A 23,400-nucleotide genomic window follows, 5' to 3' on the forward strand; every position below is an offset into this window, starting at 1 on the left:
CAGGCTCCCTCTTAACCAGGGACCTATAGTAGCTCTAGAACACTTAGCTACATGAAGAGCTCCTTTCGATGTCATGAATTTCTTTTAAGGAGTCTTCAACTTTTGGGAACTTCTATATATAGGGCACAGATCATCCATCACTTTTGTCCATGAGTTAGTCATGCTCCTAAGTGATCCATCAAATTATCCATCTAGCTTTGCTTCATGTCATTTTGCTGGCATACCATATTTCTCAGAAGGACATTACATCCTTCTATATAGTCTGCTTGGAAGTCATTCACAGATCTTCCCTTTGACAGTCCTACATAAGCCCAACCAGATGTTAGTTCAAAAATAATCACTGAACACTTCAAATCATATTTACCTTTGTGATGATCTTTCACCATGACATCTTTCTGTAAGTATCAGAACCCTGCACAATGTTGCATGAAGCGGAAGCGTTTTTTGGAAGCGGGGACGCGGAAGCGTCATTTTCCAAAATCTAGGAAGCGAAGGGTCTGCTATATATATATATTATTTTTTGCATTTATACTCAAAACAAACATCCCAAATAGCAAATTATTGTAGAAGACATGAAAACATGCATATTTTTGCATAAATCAAGATAGATATGGCATCCATGATTCCATTGTAGTTACTAGTATGTACAACAATCATCTATATTCTAGCTATTACAAACATACGTCAAAATTTTAAGCATATTATAAAACATAAAACATTTAAGCATATTATAAAACATAAAACATAGAGCATATTATGATTTATCTAGCAAGTGAGCAACTGTCAACATTTGTCATGTCCAAAATTCAAATAATAATGTTTACAAAATATGTCACTTCAGTGTTGCGGGGGAGCGCCCCCCCCCCCTCGCTCCTCCCGATCCGCGCTCCGGGCGGGAGCGACCGGGAGCGGCTCCCGAAATCGCTCAAAAGGGAGCGATTTCGGGAGCGCGCTCCCTAAAAAAATTTCGCTCCCTGCCTTTTCGGGAGCGTTTTCGGGAGCGTTTTGCCTTTTTGCATTCTTTTTTTGTAGTAATGTTCGAAATGCAATTTTTTTGAAAGAAACAAATAGTTTTTGAGTGGGGCAACTTAATGATCAAGTCTAGGCCCTAGTATTGATATGCTATTCATGGTAATGTTAAATTCTTAAAGTAAAAGTGACATTTTCTTTAATTTTCATTTTCATCCTTTTACTTAAATTTTTACATTACCATGAAATGACTCAGGATGTTTGAGAGTGGTTTCGTCCTCATTGGATTTCATATGGAGAAAGTAGAATTTTAGATTTCATTCAAAATCCAGCAGACTTATTATCTTTTTCAGGATTTCAGGATTGGGGGATTGCAATGTTTCCTTGAATTTTGTCATGTATTAGGTATGGAACTCATATTTAATCAAGAGTACCAATCCCTCTATGTACCTTGATGTTAGTGACATTGGTTGTCGACTCCTCTATCATAACCCTTCTAAAATGTACGCATCACTCAAACAAAATCTTGACTTGACATGCTATGCTTTTTCTATCTTATGTTAATGCTTAGAGGGTGATATTAATGACAAAGATCCCTATACAGATACAAAGGTAATGACAAAGATACCTCTGGATATTAATGCTTGGAGGTGATATTAATGACAAAGATCCTGATTTTGCAACAAGACTAAAAAATTAGACATTTCTCGTGGTGGCAAGAGGCCCAAGCATAAGAAATAGATATAGATTTACTTCTCTTTTCTAGTTTCTAGTAGCTTTTATAACTATTGACTCTTTCATATATTATATGATATTTTTTTAAACAATATATGACAATTTAAGTTTGAAGTTGGCAATTATAACTCATTAGTAATGAATTATGAATATGATGCTTCATGAAAGTTGAAAGTTGTTTCATTTCATTTCATTTTATAACATTTCATTTCATGTTAGATATTATTTGTTGTAATGGTTACACTTAGCTTACAAGTACAACTTTGGTGATCAATGATGATAAATGTTATATATTGAATTTTAAAAGCTTGAAACTTTAAGATTGATGAATCATGAGACTCAATATGTTGTATGTTACTATGTTACTAACTTGCGGACGTGGTTGATGAAGATTATAACTCTAGATGATTGTTGTTATATGGTTCAATCTATGTTTTTTTATGTCTATTTCATCATTCTACATGTTTTTGTTGACATATATGTATCAAAAATTAAAAAATATAAAAAATATATATATTTTTAAAAAATCGCTCCCCGATTCGCTCCCAAACCGGGAGCTTCTGAAAATGGTCGCTCCCGCTCCGCTTGCTCCCGCTCCCCTCCCGCTCCTCCCAAGTAACATTGTGTCACTTGGTCACTGCCAAGACAAAAAAGGTTCAAAATTCAAATTCACAAGCCTACAAGTCTAATGAGTAATCTATGACAAAAAGTAGTAGATTGTGAATATATCTACTAATCTCTCCTCCTTCCACCACGAACAGAACGTGTCGGCGGGCAGGGGCCTCCACATGGTGGTAATGAAGAAGATGGTGCCAGTGGAAGTTGTGGAAGTGGCACTGAAACTGATGAAGAAGAACCCCCTGCTGTTGGTGTTGAACCATGGAACCTAGGAACCAAGGGACCAGATGGGGGTGGGGGTGGCATATCAACACGATCATCATCATCCTGGAATCGCTCAAAAAATTCATGCAAAAAAGAAAACACTAGTTAACAAAAAAATTAAAAACATGAATTAGAGAAATTATTTATAAGGAAAAATTGGAAAATTCATACCACAATGGACATACCTGGATAAGAGTATCCTCTAATTGCTCTAATCGCAACACCCCATCCTCCAAATTGGGCTCCTCTAGATTCTTGTCCCAAATCAACATGTCTTTATTAGACTTTGCATCTTCACAGTAATGGGACACCAATCGCAAGTTGTAATGAACATAAACCAAGCTCTCTGCCCGGTTTAAACCCAATCTGTTCCTTTTAACACTATGGATGAAAGAATAGAGCTCCAACACCTCTCTGCAGAAGAAGTGTTTACCACTTGTGATAGCACCCGCAATGCCAAAGCCTGTAGAAGTGGAGTACCCCCTCCATGCATGTTCCACCACTCAAGAGAAGAAAAAGTCTCTCGATCTTTAATTGCATGCATGCTCCCAAATGGACCAGTGTTAAGCATATAGTTGCTCACCTGTCTCCGTACCAATGCAGCCTCCTCCTCATCAGGGATTAATTTACTCAATGCAGCCATATATTTTCTGTGAACCTCTTGATCTTGGTGTGGTTTTCTCCTGCTTCCCCCCCAGGTGCTAGTGTTGAAAGCCATGATGGATGATAGTATTTAGGTGTCAAAACATATGCTAATGCATGCAATGGAACATTTAGCATTTCCCATCGGTTTTGCACCTCTACACGAATATAATTGTACAAGGTGGTATCTCTAGGCTTAACAATGTCTTTAATCTGTCCCAACATGCTATCCATTTGCTCATACACCTCCCCAATTACTGGTCGATCTGAATCTGCAAACTTGATCATGTAATAAATTGGTTTGGTGAATTGCAAAACATATTTAACCTGTGACCAAAAGTAACTGTCAAGAACAGTGTCCTTGACTGCATTAGCACCATCTATGTCAGTGTTAATTTCATCCCATGTTTCAGCACACACCAGATTAGTTAAAGCTTGTCTCACCTTCACTAGCTGCCTAAAGGTGAGGTAATAACTAGCAAATCTTGTCTTTGCAATTTTAAGCAACTGCAACTTGGAGTAAGTGCCATAGAAGTAGTTTACCCTTTTATGCCCTGTGATGAATTTAATGAGCTGCTTCCCTCTCCTGTAAAGCTCAGTAATCCACCCACATTCTTTGTGCTTCACAATATCATGCATCAAAAGGTTCAATGTGTGAACTAGGCACCCAGACCAAAAGATGTGTGGATGAGTACGCTCAATAATTTTTCCTGCTGCCTTACAATTTGCTACATTATCTGTGATCACTTGAACCACATTATTCAGACCAACATCTTTGATTGATTTCAATAGGATATCTGCAATGTTTTGTGCAGATGCAGTGATGGAGGAGGAGTCATGACATGTAATAAATACTGCACCACTAGAAGAAACACCAAGAACATTTATCAAATGTTGGTTTCTAATATTTGTCCATGCATCTAATACAATGGATACCCCACAATCTACCCACTCATTTGTAAAACGTGTCAAAGCTCTTTGAACCGTAGTGTAGATCAGAAATGCTTCTAGGGTTTAGACTTTTTCCAAGATGATGTGATCTTCATCTTTAAAAGTCCTTAGAACTTATCTTGCCTTGTAGACAACTTGATGAGGGTCTTTGTGGCCTTTTGATGATGACTATAGAAACAAAGGCTCTTGCTGTTGTAGATTGCTTCTTCGATCTAGGGTTTGGTTCTTCAATGTAGATCTTGATATTTTGCTTTGATAACCTTCAACTTGCTTTGATGCCTTTCCTTGAAACTTGATCCTTGAATGTCTCTTTGATTAGATGCCCTTCCTTTGACTTCAACACCTTAGCTCTGATACCATGTTGAGAAATCTAGGGCATTAGTGTTAGTTGATTTCTCTTCCATTAGTGACTACTTGTGAATGCTTTTTACTTCTTTAGATTAGGATCTTCTTCACGTTAGATTATTAGTGTTCTTCTTCATCAAATAGTAACCAATGCATGAACATAAATACACAATGTAGGCATGAGCCAGGGCCAAAACCTCTCACTCTTTGAGAGGAAAACCCACACAAATTCTTCTTATAGAGATTCCAATTGACGAATACCAAGACCAAGACCCTTGACCTATTAGCCACTCCAAGACCAAGACACAATTCCTCTTTGACAGTCAACCTTCTTCTTTGATTCTCTTCCACTTCGATCTTCTTTGTAAATACCGAGACCTTGCTTCTTGTGATGGCACGAGTCCTTGAGATAGCACTGAAATTGAACTGTAGTTTCCTTTTGCATCGAATTGTAGTATATTTGTACTTGTCCAAACTGTGTAACAGAAAGACTCTGGCTGTCACTGTGTTTGTAGAGGATTCCGAATTCCCTTTACTACACCGAATTGTAGTATCTTCATTGAACAATCATTCCTTTTTAGGATACCAAGACTTTATTTCTGAACTAGTCATCTCCTTCGCTGCTTCTATTCACTCGAAATTACAGAGGCATCCGAAATTCCTTGACTGTTGTACCTTGTTCAGAGTTTTCTTATCCATATTGTGTTTTTCACTCTTATCTGAATTGAATACAATGACTTCCCATTGAATTCAAAGTATGATTGTCTCTCTTCATCCAAATCCCAACTTCTGTCTCTGTAATTGACCTCCGAAAATCTCAGAGATAGACGAGTTCTTGTCTGTCCTTCTACGAAGATCATAGCCATGTATTTATAATAGTTTGTCCATAAATAAGCCGACTTGTATACATGAAGAGATGTGTCTCTTATTTGTGAGCCGACTTGTGTCATTTAATTCATCTTGCAGGCTGACTTCAAGAGGAGATTCAAGCTTGTCTTTTGGAGGGCTATTTTGATAGTCCTATAAACTTAGAATACTTTTGGCATATCTTCATTTATGGCATTGACTCTTTGAAAAATCCTAAAGCTCTCAATGGGAGCCATCTAGAAATAAAACCTCTTGCTCATGAAACCCATGAAGCAAGGCATACATTTTTTTTATTCCTTTTATTTCATCATTTACAAAGATCATAATTACATGTCATTACGAAGACCGAACCTAGTTACATTTTACAACATGATGGAAGTCTGGAAAAGGATGGGGAGCCTTGACAATACATATCTTTAGAATATATGTCAACATACATGCAGGATGTTGATGCCTACAAGAAGATGTCATGATGAAAGACCATCAGGTAATTATGATTTAAGTATTCATTATTTATGAACTAGTATTTGGATGGGCTTATGCAGGGCTACCAAAGGGAAGAACTATGAAATGTCTTCCATGAAGAACCATGTAAAAGGATGCAAGAACCTTCCAGGAAAGAAAGCATGATGAAAGTAGCATAACATGAAGCAATGCCAAATGAAGACTGATGAATCACTTTTTGATAAAAGGAATGATGACATGAATAACTCATGGATGAAAGTGATGGATGGTTTGTGCCGTATGAAGAGGTCCCAAAAGAAGAATACTCCATATCGAAAAAGAAATTCATGACATCGAAGGAAGGAGTTCTTCAAGCAACTGGTTGTCCTATCATCTCCACCTGAGGAGCTACTGTAGGTCCCTATTTTAGAGGGAGCTTGGAAATAAGTTTTTTACTTAGAAGAAACTTGGAAATTCCTAAGCCAAGAGGGAGCTTAGGCACATTCCTTAAGTAGGAATGAGTAAATTCCTTTATTGGAATAAATATGTCCTCCCTAATTGAGAAGGAGAGATAGTCACATCATTCTAGTCTTCACTTGGGAAGACAAAATCAGAGGATTGGGTAATCATCTGGCATCCGATACTCTTTGAGGATGAGATAGGGCATCCAAGATAAGAGTAGTCGTGGAGCACCGATATTCTTTGAGGATTGGGCATCCAAGATAAGAATAGTCCTAATGGAACACACCTTGAGAACTTGGGTGGGGTATGTTCCGAGAGAGACAATGATGAAAGCGTCTATAAATCGTTGGTCTCGCCAGCATTGAGCTTAGTTCTTGTGAAGAGATAGAGATGTTAATCAAGACCTTGCTATTTGACAACGTTGGTTGATATGATGCTAAACAAATGGGTTACCAATCTGATTCTTCTTATGATAAATTCTTCAGATTGAGAATGACCAAGTACCATTATGAATACCTCCCTAGTTAAGAGGGAGTGTTGAAAAGTGTAACTAGGTTTGGTCTTCATAATGACATGTAATTGTGATTTTATGTAAGAGATGTAAAGAAGAAAAATAAAATTATTGTAATGCTTGCATCATGGGTTTCATGAGCAAGAGATTTTATTTTTGAGTCAAGGCTCCCATTGAGAGCCTTTAGGAATTTTGTCATCTAGTCATAAAAGAATAAAAGAGTCAGTCATGTAACGAAATTCATGTTATACATTGTAAAGAGTCATACTTGTCTATGTAAAGTCATCCTCCAAGACCTTATCACTAGCCATCATCATGTTGGCCTATAACGAAGGGATGCATCAAGAAGATGAAGTTGGCTTTCCTTGTAGAGATCATGTCAGCCTAAAGGTCATGAAAACTAGTATATATACCCATACTCAGCCTCATTTGGAGACAACGAATTCAGTGAAGCAAGTTGAGAAAGAAGTGTGAAATATACACTAGAAGAAGCCTCCATATCAGTGCAACAAAGAGGAAGGATAACGAAGATAGTCAAGCATTGTTTTTGGGTTAGTTTTTCCTCTCACATGCAAAGGTAGTAGATCAGAAGGTATCTAGAGGAAGCTGAAAGAGTTGCTGTCACTTTGAGGTGATCATTATTTAGGTATAGAGCCTCGCTAGAAGAAGCCGAGTTAAGGTGCAAGAGGTCTCTCTCTTGAAGAGACTATAAAGGTGTTAAAATTTCTAAGTATGACACGTTAGAAATTCCTATTGCATTATCTGGTTTATTTCGCCTACTTATTTATTCCTTAACAAGTTATTTAACCATATAAATATTGAAAATAAACACAAATGCAGTCTCAACTCATATACAGATCATCAACTGAAATAATAGGCAAACACACAAGGGACACTGTTAGTTTTGGACAATCGTCCCCAAAAAAAACCAACTTGGGAAAACCGGTGTAGCGGTTTTGAGGGTTTTATTATTAAGCAGCTTTCTTCAGTACAACTAGGGTGTCAAACTAGCTTACCCAACATAGATTTCTACACGGCAGTAATAGTAATACCTCTTCTCGGAAGCAGATATTCAGCTTCTCAGCACTATTCTGCCCCATGAAAATCCTTCCGACACTTCTCTAAGGCTTTGCGTTAGCCATGCTAGCCTATGCATAGCTCTGGAACCCCCTGTGTCAGCCCTCTTCCTCTCTGCGTCAGCTTTCTCGCCTTCTGCATCACCTATGCAGGCCCTTCAGCCTCTGTGCGGTCTCTAGTTGCCTCTGCGTAGCTCCTGCTGCTTCTACGTAGCCTCCTCAATCACTGCGCTGGCCCTTTGGCACTATCTCTGCCTCTTTGCTATGTACTCACTGCCCCTCGCTGCAACTCAGATCACTTGCTCGAATTTTCTCGGCAAACCCCGCTGTAGAAAATCAAACTGACTAATCAATCTTGGTGTGTCTCCAACTGACCCTCAAACCTCCTCTTATACTTTTCTTGTTGAGTCTTCAATGACCGAGATTAAGTCTCTAATCAATGACTAAGATTAGATTTGGCTTGATCCATGTCATTTAGAACATTCTCACCCAGTTTTATATCAATACCCATTAATATTTTAATTTTCCTAAGTTTAGACTTAGGAACTCCATTAAAAATATTAATTATTTTAATATCTCTCTAACCGGGTGGAATTTCCCCAAACCATTTCTGGGTCTTAGAGATCTCATGTGCTTTAGTCTCTCCACCAATTTTCATGGCTAGAGCACATCCGATGCTACCACAAATCAACACTCCCTCTTAGCAAGGAATGTGCTCTAGTAATGCTCCACCATTGAACATCACACTGATCCTCCAGCACCGGTACCTGTGCTGATGCTGGGCCTGCTGCCCTACATCCACTGCACTGTTGCCTCTTGTACTGCTGCCCATGGCTCTGCCACTACCACTACTACATCTGTACTGCAACTTCCTCTCAACATGCTGCCCATGCTGCCCATAGCACTACCATTGCTAACTGTTGCACTGCAACTCAGTTATCGAGAAGTAAGTAACTGATCTACCCAAATACTGACATCCTTGTCAGTTTAGAAGCCTCCTGATGCTGAAGCTACCTCTGCTGCTATCTGGTGCTCCCTCTGCTACCTCTGCGCTGCTGCAAACACCTCTGTGCCTCTTGCACTGTTGCAACCACCTCTGTGCCTCTCTGCACTGCTGCAACCATCTCTGTGCCTCTCTGCATTGCTGCAACCATCTCTGTGCCTCTCGCACTGCTGCAACCCCCACTGCGCTGCCACAGACCTCTACATTCTAGCACTGCCTTGTCGCTCCATCGCATCTTGCTTCTACCGACATCCGTCATCTTGCTATTGTCATTCGGGGCTCCCGTAGTCGGATATGATCCAAGAGTTTGGGTATCTCAAGGATCCTACCCCTAAATCTTCTATATTCCTCCTGACAACGAATCGATGTCACCCCACCTCTTCTTTAGATGTGCATGAGCACTCATGGCACAATCGTCATCCGTGTGGACTTCTTTCTCCGCCTTAGCTAGAGCTGCCTTGGAGTCAGAAGCCTCTCCCTTATTCTTCTTCCTAGGACATTGGGTTGCATAATGACCCAACTCCCCACAATGGAAGCACTTTACCTTGGATATGTCTTTCTTCTTCCTCTTCCCCTGCTGTCCCGCAGATGCTAGAGCCGCATCCTCTTCTTCCTCTTTCTTGATTCGACCTCCTTTGCTACTACTTCCTGCCTTGGTCAATCGTCTGATCTCTTCTTGGAGAAGAGCTGCCCACATCTCTTCCCATCCTAGAAGATTAGCTCTGCCCAAAATGCTTTGGACAAATGTCTCCCAATCCTCGGAGATTACATTCAAGGTGGTCCTCACCATGAACTCCTGATCTAGTGTGGCCCCTATGGAAGTAAGTTCGTCCCAAATCTCTTGCAACTTGCTGAGGTATAGATCTATTTGCTCCCCCTTCTGCATCTGATACGACTGCAGATGATTCTCCAACAGCATCTTCCTCTGCATGGAAGTTCCCTGATACAATGTCATTAAGGTATCCCACATCTCCTTTGCCGTGTTCTTCTCGGCAATATGCGGTACTACATGATCCTTGACCCCATCAAGGATTATGCACTTTGCCTTCACCATTGCATCCTCATACCTTTCATTATCAACTGGGTCAACTGGGATAGCCACGGTTCTCAAGGCGAAGCCCTTGATGCGATGTCTATCTAGAACATACAGGATCTTGGCCTTCCAGATGACAAAGTTGGAGGCCCCGTCCAACCTGTCCTAATCCCTCAGTCTGTTCATTGCCATCTGTGCTCCTCTTTTGGACTCCCTCTGAGATTTAACTTCCCTCCTGGAAATCTCCCTCTAAGTCTTGATTTCCCTGCTAGAAATCTTCCCGCCAACTGTCGATGTGCTCCTCTCCGATCCTCTTTGCAATTGCAACTCGGATCTGGATTTCTTGGCTAGAAATCTGTCAAGGCAGCGACTCCCTCTACCTTGGTTTTGTCCTGTTAGGTATTGTTCTGCTTCGACAACAACAACACCCCACCAACTTCCTAATCCACAATTTGCCCATAGCTCCCTATGCCCCAACAACTGAAGAAACTGAGCCTTCCAGCTCTGTGTAATCCCGGCAAACGCTGAATCACTCCTTTGGCCAACTGTGTCAAGCCTACCTGGCTGAGTAGGATGGCATGGCTCTTTGTGAGCCTCTTCTGCCTCTCTCTGCCTCTGCGCTGGCCATTCTCTCTGGCTTCAAAATGATATCACAGGCCCTCTGTGTCACTCCTCTGCTACTTTCTGCTTAGGAGCAACTCTGTCTCTTAGGACAACTGCTACTGCTGCAAATCTCCAATTATGCTGGTGCCTTTAGTCCTCCTGTGATCTGCAATGCTCTGATACCATGTTGAAATTTCTAAGTCTGACATGTCAGAAATTCCTACTGCATTATCTGGTTTATTTCACCTACTTGTTTATTCCTTAACAAGTTATTTAACCATATAAATACTGAAAATAAACACAAATGCAGTCTCAACTCATATACAGATCATCAACTGAAATAATAGACAAACACACAAGGGACACCGTTATTTTTGGACAATCGTCCCTGGAAAAACCCAACTTGGGAAAACCGGTGCAATAGTTCTGAGGGTTTTATTATTAAGCAGCTTTCGTGAGTACAACTAGGGTGCCAAACTAGCTTACCCAATGGATATTTCTACACGACAGTAATACCTCTTCTCGGAAGCAGATCTTCAGCTTCTCAGCACTATTCTGCCCCATGAAAATCCTTCCGATGCTTCTCTAAGGCTCTGCGTTAGCCCTGCTAGCTTCTGCGTAGCTTTGGAACCCCATCCGTCAACCCTTTACCTCTATGCGTCAACTTTTTGGCCTTTTGCGTCACCTACGCAGGCCCCTCAGCCTCTCTGCAGTCTCTGCATGGCTCCTGCTACCTCTGCGTGGCTCCTGCTGCCTCTGCGTCTCCTGCTGCTCTGCGTCGCCTCCTCAATCACTGCGCTAGCCCTCTAGAACTATCTCTGCCTCTCTACTATGTACTAATTGCCCCTCGCTGCAACTCATATCATTTGTTCGAATTTTCTCAGCAAACCCCGCTCCAGAAAATCGAATTGATTGATCAATCTCGGTGTGTCTCCAACTGATCCTCAAGCCTCCTCTTATACTTTTCTTGTTGAGTCTTCAATGACCAAGATTAAGTCCCTGATCAACGACTAAGATTAGATTTGACTTGATCTATGTCATTTAGAACATTCTTGCCCAGTTTTATATTAATACCCATTAATATTCTAATTTTCCTAAGTTTAGACGTAGGAACTCGATTAAAAATATTAATTATTTTAATATCTCTCTAAGCGGGTGGAATTTCACCAAACCATTTCTGGGTCTTGGAGATCTCATGCGCTTTAGCCTCTCCACGAATTTTCATGGCTAGAGCACATCCGATGCTACCTCAAATCAACAAAAGGAAGCAAAGATAATCTAGGGTTTCTGTGGTAGGGTTACGAGTGTAGAATAAAAGACCGAGAATCAAGGGAAGCTGAGATCAAGAAGGGAAGAAGTTGAGAATGAGTAGAGGAAATGCAACATTGAATAAGAGGCTAGTGACTTGGTCTTGGGAGGACTCTAGTGTTAAGGGTATTTGTTGTGGTCTTGGTGTTCGTCAATTGAAGATCTATAAGAAGAATTTTGTTTGGGTTTTCCTCTCAAAGAGTGAGAGGTTTTGGCCCTGGCTGACAAGGCTGCATACTGTGTCTCTTGTCTTTTGTTGTTTATTTGGCAATTGTCTTGATGAAAAGAACACAATAATAACATTAAGAAGAGAAGATCATAATCCAAGAAGTAAAAATCTATCACAAGCAATTATCAAAAAGATAAATCTCCTAACTTTTGATGCCCTAGATTTCTCAACATCAACATGCAATAGCAACTTCAACCCAGTAGTAGTAGCTGCAACAACTTCGACTAGACTAGGAAAACTTCGATCTCCCTTGATACACCTTAGAAGTGAGAGTGAGATGGCCCAAAATTTCGATCTTGATGTCTTCTATCTTCCTCCAAAAACTCGCACTCCTTTCCAGCTCTTCTTCTATCCCTTTTCCAACTTCGCACTTCCCAGCTTCTAGCCTCGAATATCGAACTGTGTGACAAAGTGATATGCTCCAAATGAATTCAAACTGCCTTGTATATATAGCCTTCCAGAGAGGTCGAATTACCTGTCTTGAGGCCGACTTGGTGTGGAGAGGACTAAATTCATTTTTGACTAAAAAATAATTCTTTTGACATGTTTCGAAAGCCCAAGAAGGGTCTTGTTTAATGAACAATTACTCTAATGACTCAGAATAAATCCTAGAAGTCCTCAATGGGGACTTTGACTTAAAACAAGATGACCCAAGCATGAAACCCATGCTTTAATAAGTCATAATAACAATAATAAAAATATTTTTTTCATTCTTTTGATAAGTACATTTTATTGTTACTCAAATATAATTTATGAAAACCGAACCTAGTTACAAATTTCAACACTCCCTCTTAACTAGGGAGGTATTCATAATGACAAGTACAAGGAAGATCTCAAAATACATGAACCATGAAAAATTTTAGACACTGCAATGCCATGGACTAGATTTCTGACCAGGGCAGTCTATCCAAGGTCCTTCAACAGTTTAGGCACTGCAATGCCATGGACTAGATTCTTGACCAGGGAAATCTATCTAGGTGGGACTAAGATGGACTAAAGCTTTCAGCCTCTCTAAGTACCATCAGGCTTACTTACTAACCATCAACCTAGGGATCTAGGTGCATATCCAAGGTCAGAGCTCTATGACCAATGCCACCCTCCCTACTTCGGGAACTAGACATCAACACAAAGTGTCGACTAGATGTCCTCCCAGGCAATGTGTCTCACACACAAAGCCTCAACTCTCCCAATTATTCCAATCGGTAACAAATCCTCCCCGATCAAACAGATCGATAACAAATCTCTCCAATCAAATTGATCGACAACACTAAGCATGTAAAACATGCTATCAAACTTTGAGAGATTTACCTGTACAAACACAACCCCAATCAGTAACAAACTTTCAAATGTACATAAATACAAACCTTCGGGGTCTTTCAGACATCTTGATGTTGCTTCTCAACTTTTCACAGTAGGACTTAGAGCTTTCCAATGAATCTTGACAAAAGATTCCTCAGCAACATATTCCACAAATAGATCCAGTTTTTCTTATCTCAGCAACCCTTCAAAATACATTCTCCAATTTCAAGGTGTCCATCATGACTATGATATGACCTCCCTCTCAACTAGGGAGATTCCCTTCATCCAAGCTCCCTCTTAACTTAGGGAGATTTCTTTCATTCAAGCTCCCTTTTAACTTTAGGGGGTTCAACTTCTTTTCTACGACATTGGAGAATTTTTCGTGGCTTCCATTCTTCTCATCAAAGTTATCATGACCATCATTATTCATATAACTTTCTTCTTCATGCTTGTCAACGAACATCTTCACCTTTTTGAAGATTATGTACCTGCACAACTTAGATAGCAAGTACAACCAAAACTATAGAAGCATGAAGTTAACCATATGAAAACCATATAATGGGAGCAGTCATCTTTAGACATCAAATACTCACACTTGGTTACAAACAAGAGACACATACACTTCAATTTCTTACTAGGGTTTTTGTCATAAACTTTAGACTACTTCATCAAGACTTTGATCATTTCATAACAACTGCTATTACATCTAGGATTTCAATGTATCTTCTAGAGGTATCCATACCCTACTACAACATATTGCAAACCCCAGAAACAATTCAAACAAATACAATGTATCTAACAACTTTAGAATTCATATGTTAGACTTCCTACTAGGATTTAGTGCAAAACCCTAGATTTCATACATGAGATTTTAACAATCAAAACCAATCACAACTTAATTCAAAGTAACAACATGACTAGCTTCCACTAGGGTTTGTTGTAAACCCTAGATTTTACTAATTCTCAATAACCACAATACAATTTCAGACTTTATCAACTTTTCATAAATCCCAGAATATCACACTATCATCATATATCAGAGATTTTAACTTCTACTAAGGTTTAGTTACAAAACCCTAGAATACAATCATCCTAGAGAATCAAACTTTGACTAGGGCTTAGTTCCAAACCCTAGGACTCATGACCATCAACAATTAGGTCAACTCATACATCTAGGATTCCATCATCATGCACATACATATCATAACATGTGTTAGTCAAACCCAACTACACAAATATCAATAAGAGTTAGACATATAACAAACTTGATTAGACTAGGGTTTGATTAGACAAACGCACACATGCCAAGGATTTCGTTTCTAGGATATTATAAGGGTCTTTCTTATACACCTTGCAAATCCTAATGATCTAGGGTTTCAATGCAAAACATAGCAAACCCTAAATTATCAATACTTCAAAGGTTCAAGATTTCGGACATTACCATTCAACCCTAACAAGTTAGGGTTTCATGACATCATCAAACAATTTCTTTTGACTTCAACAATAACCCTAAGTAGGTTAGGGTTCCACACATTATCATTGACATACCCTTAAGTTAGGGTTTTTCACAAAGAACCTTTCTAGGGTTCCATAAGAGTAATCAAAGATATGAGGAGGGTAGATTTATCTAATGATGAATCACCAAATCAAGAATTTTTAAGATTCAAGAAAGGTTGACACAATGATGTTAGTAATAGTTTATCGAGAATGAATACAAAGAGAGCAAAAACTTGTAGTTCAAAAGATACCTCTTGTTTCTTAACAAACCTTGTAATTCCAATGCTTTGTCTTGTGAGGCCTTCTTCCTTGAGTCTTCACCAAATTTTTCTTAGGCAAGCAAAATATGAGTAGAAATGTGATTAGTATTTAATGCAAACAAAACTAGACAAGTAAGGAAGACTAACAATGAAAAAGGTAATAAGATACTTATCTTTGAAGGTTGGTGACGGCTCCCTCCAAGCTCGAGGGATATCTATAACCTTAAGAACAAATAAAAAATGTTTTTCCAAAATATGTTAAACCTACAAATACTAAAAATCAAAAATAAAATAACTAAAGCTTAGATCAAAGGACTTAGTAGTGTAAGTCCCTTATATCTAGTTCTTCGGGCTTAGTCTTCTTTGGAGATCCTTCTTCAACAACATTGGCTTGGTCTTTGCTTCTTTTCTTGTTCTTTGGATTTTCAGGACAATCACTTCTATAGTGACCCATTTTGTGGCATTGGTAGCATTCTATCTTGGACATATCGACCTTCCTTCTTGGCCCTCTTGACTTCTTGGAGTGTCCTTTCTTGTGAGAAGCGAAGTATGCATTTGAAACCTTTTCTTCTTCATTGTTGGATACTAATGAGATTCTCATCTCTTCTTGGGTGCAAGCATTCCACAATTTCTCGAAGGTAGGAGCTTCTTTCCAACTATTGAGACCTGAAGCAAAAGAACTCCAAGTAGGTGGTAATCCCAATAATGCAGTGATTACTAGCTCCTTTTCTGGTACAATTTCATCTATGGCTTGAAGTTCATCTCTAATTCTAGATATCCTCACAAAGAAGGAAGCCACAATATCATCCTTTGTCATTTTTGTAGTCCTTAACTCATTCTTCAAACTTGCTACTTGACCGATGTTCTTGATAGTGAATAATTTTGACAAAGCTTCATACATTTCTTAAGCATGGTCATATTGGAAATGTATGGAACAAGATTGACCTTTTTGCTCTCTACCATTAGTGTCATAGCCAATATCTCTAATTCCCTATACTTCACCTTATCTACATCATTGGATTCTTCGGTAGGTCTCTTCACCTTTCCTTTGACCAAATCCAAGACCTTGTTCTTTTCAAGAATGAGGTCAATTCTCTTCTTCCAAGACTTGTGGTTTGATGCTCCTTCCAATTTGTTCTCACTATTTATTGTGTTAGACATTGTCCTTGAAGATAGTGAGCTTCTTCTCTTATAAGAGCTCCTTATATGATCCCTTGATCAGTCCTTTAGATTCCTTCTAGTAGATAATCAAAACTTCCTTTTTCCTCCTTCAACCTTAGCTCTGATACCATGTTAGAAAGCCAGAAAGGCAAAAATATTATCATATATAGATAATTACTTGTGATTCTTTTATCTTTATGTTCTTCTTTTATCTTTTAGTTCATCAAGCAATTACCAAAACAATAACACAAGGACAACAGATGTAGGCGGACAGCCAGGGCAAAACCCCTATCTAGGGAAAAACCCAATCAACAATTCTATCTTCAATAGTTTCTTGAGATAATCCAAGACTCTTTGACCTAGACAAAGACTTCCTCCACACCAAGTGTGCCCTCAATCCTTCTTGCAGATGATAACCCTTCAAAAGCAACTTCAACCTTGCAGCATCAATATGTAGTAGCAGTTTCATCCTTCGAACCAGTAGCAGTGGCAACAACTTCGACTAGACTAGGAAAACTTCGATCTCCCTTGATACACCTCAGAAGTGAGAGTGAGATGGCCAAATTTTCGATCTTGATATTTTTTTCTTCCTCCCAAAACTCACACTCCTTTCCAGCTCTTCTTCTAGCCCTTTTCCAACTTCACACTTGCTAGCTTCCAGCTTCAGATATCAAACTATGTGTGAGAGAGTGATATTCTCCAAATGAATTCAAACTGCCTTGTATATATATCCTTCCAGAGAGGTCAAATTACCTGTCTTGAGGCTGACTTGATTTGATACCGACTTGGTGTGGAGAGGACTAAATTCATTTTTGACTCAAAAATAATTCTTTTTACATGATTCGAAAGCCCAAGAAGGGTCTATTTTAATAGAAAATGACTATAATGACTCAAAATAAATCTTAGAAGTCCTCAATTGAGACTTTGACCTAAAACAAGATGACCCAAACATAAAACCCATGCTTTAATAAGTTATAATAACAATAATAAAAATATTTTCTTCATTCTTTTGATAAGTACATTTTATTGTGACTCAAATACATTTATGAAGACCGAACCTAGTTACGAATTTCAACACAACCCTCCTCCAAGTCACCTCCAAAATCATAGGTCAACATAAGTCAAACTGTCAACTCCATGAAATTTTAGCCCCTGAAATTTCGGGCCTGCAATAGCATAGAAAAATTCAGCTTCGTACAGAACTTTGTCCTCACATGTGTGAGCTGTCACATCAGAAAATTCTGTTATCGAAAAGAATGATTTTCATGTCTTGTAGCTTGACTGTCTCTCCCTTTATTCATCCTTCACTTGTCCTTTGTTAGGTTCAGATATGCTTCTTCCTGTGTGATGAGATGATCTTCCAAATTAGTCAAATTTCCTTTTATATATAGCTGTCTAGGAGGGTCGAATAGGTGGCTCTTGGAGGCCCAAGCCGACTTGTTCTCAAGGAGGGTCAACTTGAAAATTTGGGACTTTGACTTAATATAAAATTCTTTTTTTTTACAAAAGTCCAAATGGGATTTGGCTCGTATATTTTTCTTCTTCACTCTTTTGACTCTATAAACATGAAGAACATACTTTGATAAAAAATAAAATAATAATATAAATATTTTTGATGATGAAATTACATAACATTATGAAGACTGACACTAGTTACATTTTCAAACACTAACAACTTATAAGTACATCACGAAGAAACATAGTGGGAAAGTATATGATATATTAATATAAAGAACTATACATTAGAAGAAAAAACATAGGATTTATCCCACATTTGCAATGAAGTTTTCAAATTTATCATGCGTGATACATGAAAAATCATCTCTGCTATGAGTGCATAGAAGACAGGATTGTAGGTTAGAAAGTGAAGGAGAATTTCGAAGGATGGAAATTGGGTGAAGACAATGACATATGCTGGAGTTACAAGTCTCGAGGCTATTCTCACCATAACTGCCAATACAAGTCTCGGGGCTATTCTTACCATAACTGCCAATCAAACCCCAGAATCTAGGATTGATTATCTTAAATCTTTTTATGGATTAAACAACGTTTTGCAAGGGTTTTAATCAAACCCCAAGAATCCAGGATTGAACCTCAGAAATCCTTTTACCGATCAAACAATGTTTTGTACAAGTCTCGGGTCTATTCTCACCATAACTGCCAATCAAACCCCAGAATCTAGGATTGATTATCTTAAATCTTTTTATGGATTAAACAACGTTTTGCAAGGGTGCTAATCAAACCCCAAGAATCCAGGATTGAACCTCAGAAATCCTTTTACCGATCAAACAATGTTTTGCAAGGAAGTCTACTGTACATATTCCATAGGAACATATGTCTAATTATTGTTGTGATTGATGTATTTAATGTTTATTTTATTCGTTTGGATTACGTAGGAATTCCTCGTGGATGTATCTAGCGTGGGCTGTATGTATTTCTGAATGATCCATGCTGCGTCTCTGTTGGATATGAAAATTAGTTTAATGATATGAAGGATGCAGGACGTATCCAAGAAGGATACATATACGATACATATCTGGGTGTATCTTGGGGGAAGGATCCAACAATATAGGTTTGAATGAATTCTGCATGATTAACTTAATGAATAGTAGCAGTAATCACCTTTGAAATGAATTTATATCAAAACAATGCTCAACATTGTTGTGTCGTTCGTAAACATTCAGAACAATCTCCCTAGTCAGCTTTATTTGATCAACATTCACTTTGAACTTGATGTCTGATTTTCATTTGATAGTGATTTTAATATTTACTGAAATGTCTCTCAAACTATAAATTTATTGTAGTTATTTGGCAATCTGACGGAGCATTTTCTTCCATCTTATGATGCTTTTTGTCTCATGAAACAAGTATCAAATGCAATTTACTCGATTCCTTCATCATCCTTTTTTTGTTAATATATTATTTGTCATGTTTTTACATTGTATTATTTTACGAAATTTCTTATGTTCGTTAGTACTACTCTTCCAATAAACATATACAGTTACATCAAAGTGCATGTTCTACCATACTCATTTGGCATTGGAGATATATAACTTACAACAGTTTCACATGGAAATTGAAATATATATACACCACAGCACAGACAAATTAAGCTGAGATTAGAATGACTATATAAATATGATATCAGGTATGGTGAATTAACTACAAAATTTAATAATAATAGAGGTTTAACACAACATATGAAATGAAAAGGACCAGTATTCGATTGCCTGTATCTATTCCAAAAGATGCAGAGTACTATAATTAAGATAAGTATCAACTAGAATGAATATTGTTTCTAGAATGAAATAAAATATAATCTAACAGATGAATAATTTATGTGGGAAGTGCATTTCTCGTCATGTTAAATTGCTTCTAGTACAAGGGAGCACATTGCAAAGACAAGACACAAAATTGATGATTGTCGTCACTAATATTTCCTTGACAGGTCGGGGAGGCTTTACCCATTTTTAATTCAAGTATGGATGCAGTTGTCTGCACTCTAGTCTTGTGTTCTGTCAAAGATGTTGGCAAGACGTTGAAAGGTATTTTTATTTTTTTATTTTGTTAATAATTCTCCTTGAGAAAATTAGCGCGAATGCAAAAGAGTGGCACACATGGTGCACTTCAGTTTTCTTCCTTAAAAACAGGTCTGTTACATCAACAATTTCATCAGGAGTTTCCTAAACATGCTAAAGGTGATTCAGCTTTCCCATTTAAAGTAGATAATATTTTGCAACTAACTTCAGCCTGAGATGACTTGGTGAAGTGACCGCTATTCTGTCAAGACTCAAGATCATCCTTGGATTTCATGTGTGCTTCATTTTCTTTTAGTTTATGTACGCCTGGGAAGGACTCTTAGTAATATAGAAGGAACTATTATTCAATCTGGGATTATTATCAGCATTACTATTTTTACGATGAACTTGCTATGATATGCACACGTACACTTTTGTACGGTTTTTAAAGATCTAAAGCAGTGTGCATAAGCTTGGATTTACATGTCCAAAGATCTAAATTATATCATATGTTTTCCATATTCCTTTCAATATCTAAATATCTCTAGCCATTGTCATATAAAGCACATTTTATTTTCTATTTTTCAGTTGAGAGTCACATTCTTTGTCATTCCTTGCAGAGGTTCAGAGAGTACTTAAACCTCGTGGCCAGTTTATCTTTATAGAACATGTGGCTGCTCCGGGTAAGCTAAGTTTTCCATTTCTTCGTAGTGGAATCTTCAGTAAATATTTAACTCTTCAGAGTGCCACTTTGATTTCGGCTAAGTCTCATGAGGTTTTTCGTGTTTTTACAGATGGCGCATCCTTAAGGTTCTGGCAGAACTTAATGAATCCTTTACAACAATTTGTCTCAGATGGGTGCCACCTTACCCGTGAGACAGGAAAGGTCATTAGGGGGTCTGGATTTTCTGATGCCTCTATTGACATGACATATATCCCAAGCATATCTCTCATAAGCCCACATGTTTTTGGTACAGCCTATAAATAATAATGTGTATATGTGCTTCTCTAGTATTGTCTAGAAAGAAATACCACTAGTTGGTCAATTTGTCACTCGTAGTTTTTCTTTGTGTATCGAAATAAGTTTTGACCGTTGTGAACAGCTGCTTGAAGTTCACACACATACAGTGGATCTTAAATTTCATTAATGCACAAAAGCAGATAGATCATACAATCTTGCATTGCCAACGAAAATAAAGGATGCTCATCACAAGAAGGGTGAACATGCCTGCTTTGGCTTAAAATTCAAGAGAGTCAATGCCTTTTATTAAAATACCTATCCTAATTGCAAAGTGATGCTAAGTCAGATTTGAACCCAATAACTTTCCCCAGGCACAGTGTAGATTGTAGAATAGTGACGTCTTTTCCATCAGAATCTCATCCCTGCCAATGTTGTAGTATCCTGTATTTCTTTTTTCGTGTTTCTAATTATCCGTCTGTTCTTAAAAATGACCTCGTATCAGTGTGGATGTGATATGAACAATGTATGGTACTCTGCCTTAACCTAGTCCCAGAAAGTTCATCTCACCTTCTGGCGTCAAAGAAATGCTTGACTATCTCTTCCTTATGACAGATCACACAAATGCCATCTGTGAAACTTATGCTTTGAACCCTATCCTTAATTGCTAGACTACTACAAGGACTACCTAGTACCAATCATCCAAGAATTCTAGTAGAGGATTTGCATTTGCCTTCACTACACAGGCAAGGAGGGTAAGCATGCCTGTTTTCGTTTAAACATTAAGAGATGGAATATCTTTTCTTAAAATTCCTATCCTAAATACAAATTGAATTGCTAAGTCAGATTCAAAACCACTAACGTTTTCCAAGTGAAGCAATGTAATTTGTAGCACAACAATGCCTTTTACCAAAGAATTGAATCCCTGCTAATCTTGTGGTATTCTATATCCCTTTTCCTGCATGTCTAATCCATCTTCCTGTCCCCAATATGACCCCCCTATCAATGTAAGTGGACCTTGGGATATGAACAACATATGGTATTTTGCCTTACCCTAATCCAAGAGAATTCATCTTACCTTGTAGAATTTAGGAAAATGCTTTGTGGATGTTTTTGCAGCATCAGGAAGACATTCTCCCATGGGGTCATGCTAATTTGACTAGGGGAGAATGATACATTCACCCATGGGGCCATGCTGATTTGGTTAGGGGTGAATGGCCCAAGGGCATTATTTCTCCCATGGGGCCATGCTGATTTGGCTAGGGGAGATTGGCCCACGATGCTCACATTGTGCTATGGGATGGAGTGATCTATTTTTTATAGAGTGGGTTTGAATTGTTTATTGATTGGGGTTTTTCACCCAACAGTGGGGTAAACAATTCTAGTCTAATGTTGAGTTGTGATGTAGGCTCCATTAGTGAAGGGGTTTCTTGTGATGAGGTGCCCCTTGATGGGTCTCCACTCAACATTAGAGCTCTATATAAATAGACAAGCATGTGAGAGGCAAATTATCAACATAGCAAGCTCATTTATCTTTTCTAGTGGAGGAGAAATTTTCAGCTAAGGAGAAATCTGTTTTGGAGAATCATCTTCATCTTTCTTCATCATCATTTCTGCTCTTCTTGAGGCTGCATGTGTGATCGAGTTGACTGAATTTGACTAAGAGTTGACTTAGTTGTTTTGACCGAATTTGATTGAGATTTGATCGAGCTGTTTGGAGGTCGCACGTGCGGGTTTGACCACAACTTTTCAATGTATCTGCACGTGTAGATTTGACCACAGAACCAAGTTTGTGTTGAAATTTGTAACTAGGTTAGGTCTTCATAAATTTATTTGAGATGTACTTAGCAAAAGAATGAAGAAATTATTTTTATTATTATAATTATTATGACTTATTAAAGCATGGGTTTCATGCTTGGGTCATCATGTTTTAGGTCAAAGTCCCCATTGAGTACTTCTAGGATTTATTTTGAGTCATTAGAGTCATTTTATATTTAAAGAGACCCTTCTTGGGCTTTCGGATCATGTAAAAAGAATGATTTTTGAGTCAAAAATGAATTTATTCTCCTCCACACCAAGTTGGCCTCAAGACAAGTAATTCAACCTCACAGAAGGGCTATAAATACAAGGAGTTCGAATTCATTTGGAGCATCTCATTCTCGCTCACATAGTTTGATCCTTGAAGCTGGAGGCTAAAAAAGTGCGAAATTGTTTAAGGGATGGAAAAGAAGCTGGAAAGAAGTGTGAGTTTCTAGAGGAAGATAGAAGGGCTCAAAACCGAAATTTTGGGACAAATCTCACTCCATTCCAAGGTGTATCAAGGGAGATCGAAGTTCTCCAAGTTTGGTTGAAGCTACTGCTGTTGGGTCAAAGTTGCTGCTGATGCTGCCAAGTCGAAGTTGCTTGTGAAGGGTTGTCATTTGCAGGAAGGATTGAGGGTTGACTTCGTGTGGAGGTAATCTCTGTTTGGGTCTAGAGTCTTGGATTATCTCGAGAAACTATTGAAGGAAGAATTCTTGACTGAGTTTTCCCTTGGATAAGGGTTTTTCCTTGGCTGTCCTCCTACATCTGTTGTCCTTGTGTTATTATTTTGGTAATTGCTTGATGAACTAAAAGATAAAAAAGAACATAAAGATAAAAGAATCAC

General features: G+C 38.4%; 1 protein-coding gene across 1 annotated transcript in view; it reads left to right on the top strand.

The window, feature by feature from the left end:
• LOC149164738 (uncharacterized) overlaps positions 1-20,969 on the top strand; it is a 221,262-nt gene extending 200,293 nt beyond the window's left edge. The window contains exons 4-6 of the mRNA XM_089432182.1: positions 19,726-19,822; positions 20,416-20,478; positions 20,590-20,969. Coding sequence (XP_089288308.1) covers positions 19,726-19,822; positions 20,416-20,478; positions 20,590-20,783 — 354 coding nt within the window. The 3' untranslated portion in view covers positions 20,784-20,969. The remainder of the gene's footprint in view (positions 1-19,725; positions 19,823-20,415; positions 20,479-20,589) is intronic.
• The last annotated feature ends 2,431 nt before the right edge of the window (positions 20,970-23,400 follow it).

This window comes from Pinus tabuliformis, chromosome 5_1 (genome assembly GCF_031772625.1).
Source record: "Pinus tabuliformis cultivar Carrire ecotype Pingquan chromosome 5_1, CPIR1, whole genome shotgun sequence".
Classification (NCBI taxonomy): Eukaryota; Viridiplantae; Streptophyta; class Pinopsida; order Pinales; family Pinaceae; genus Pinus; species Pinus tabuliformis.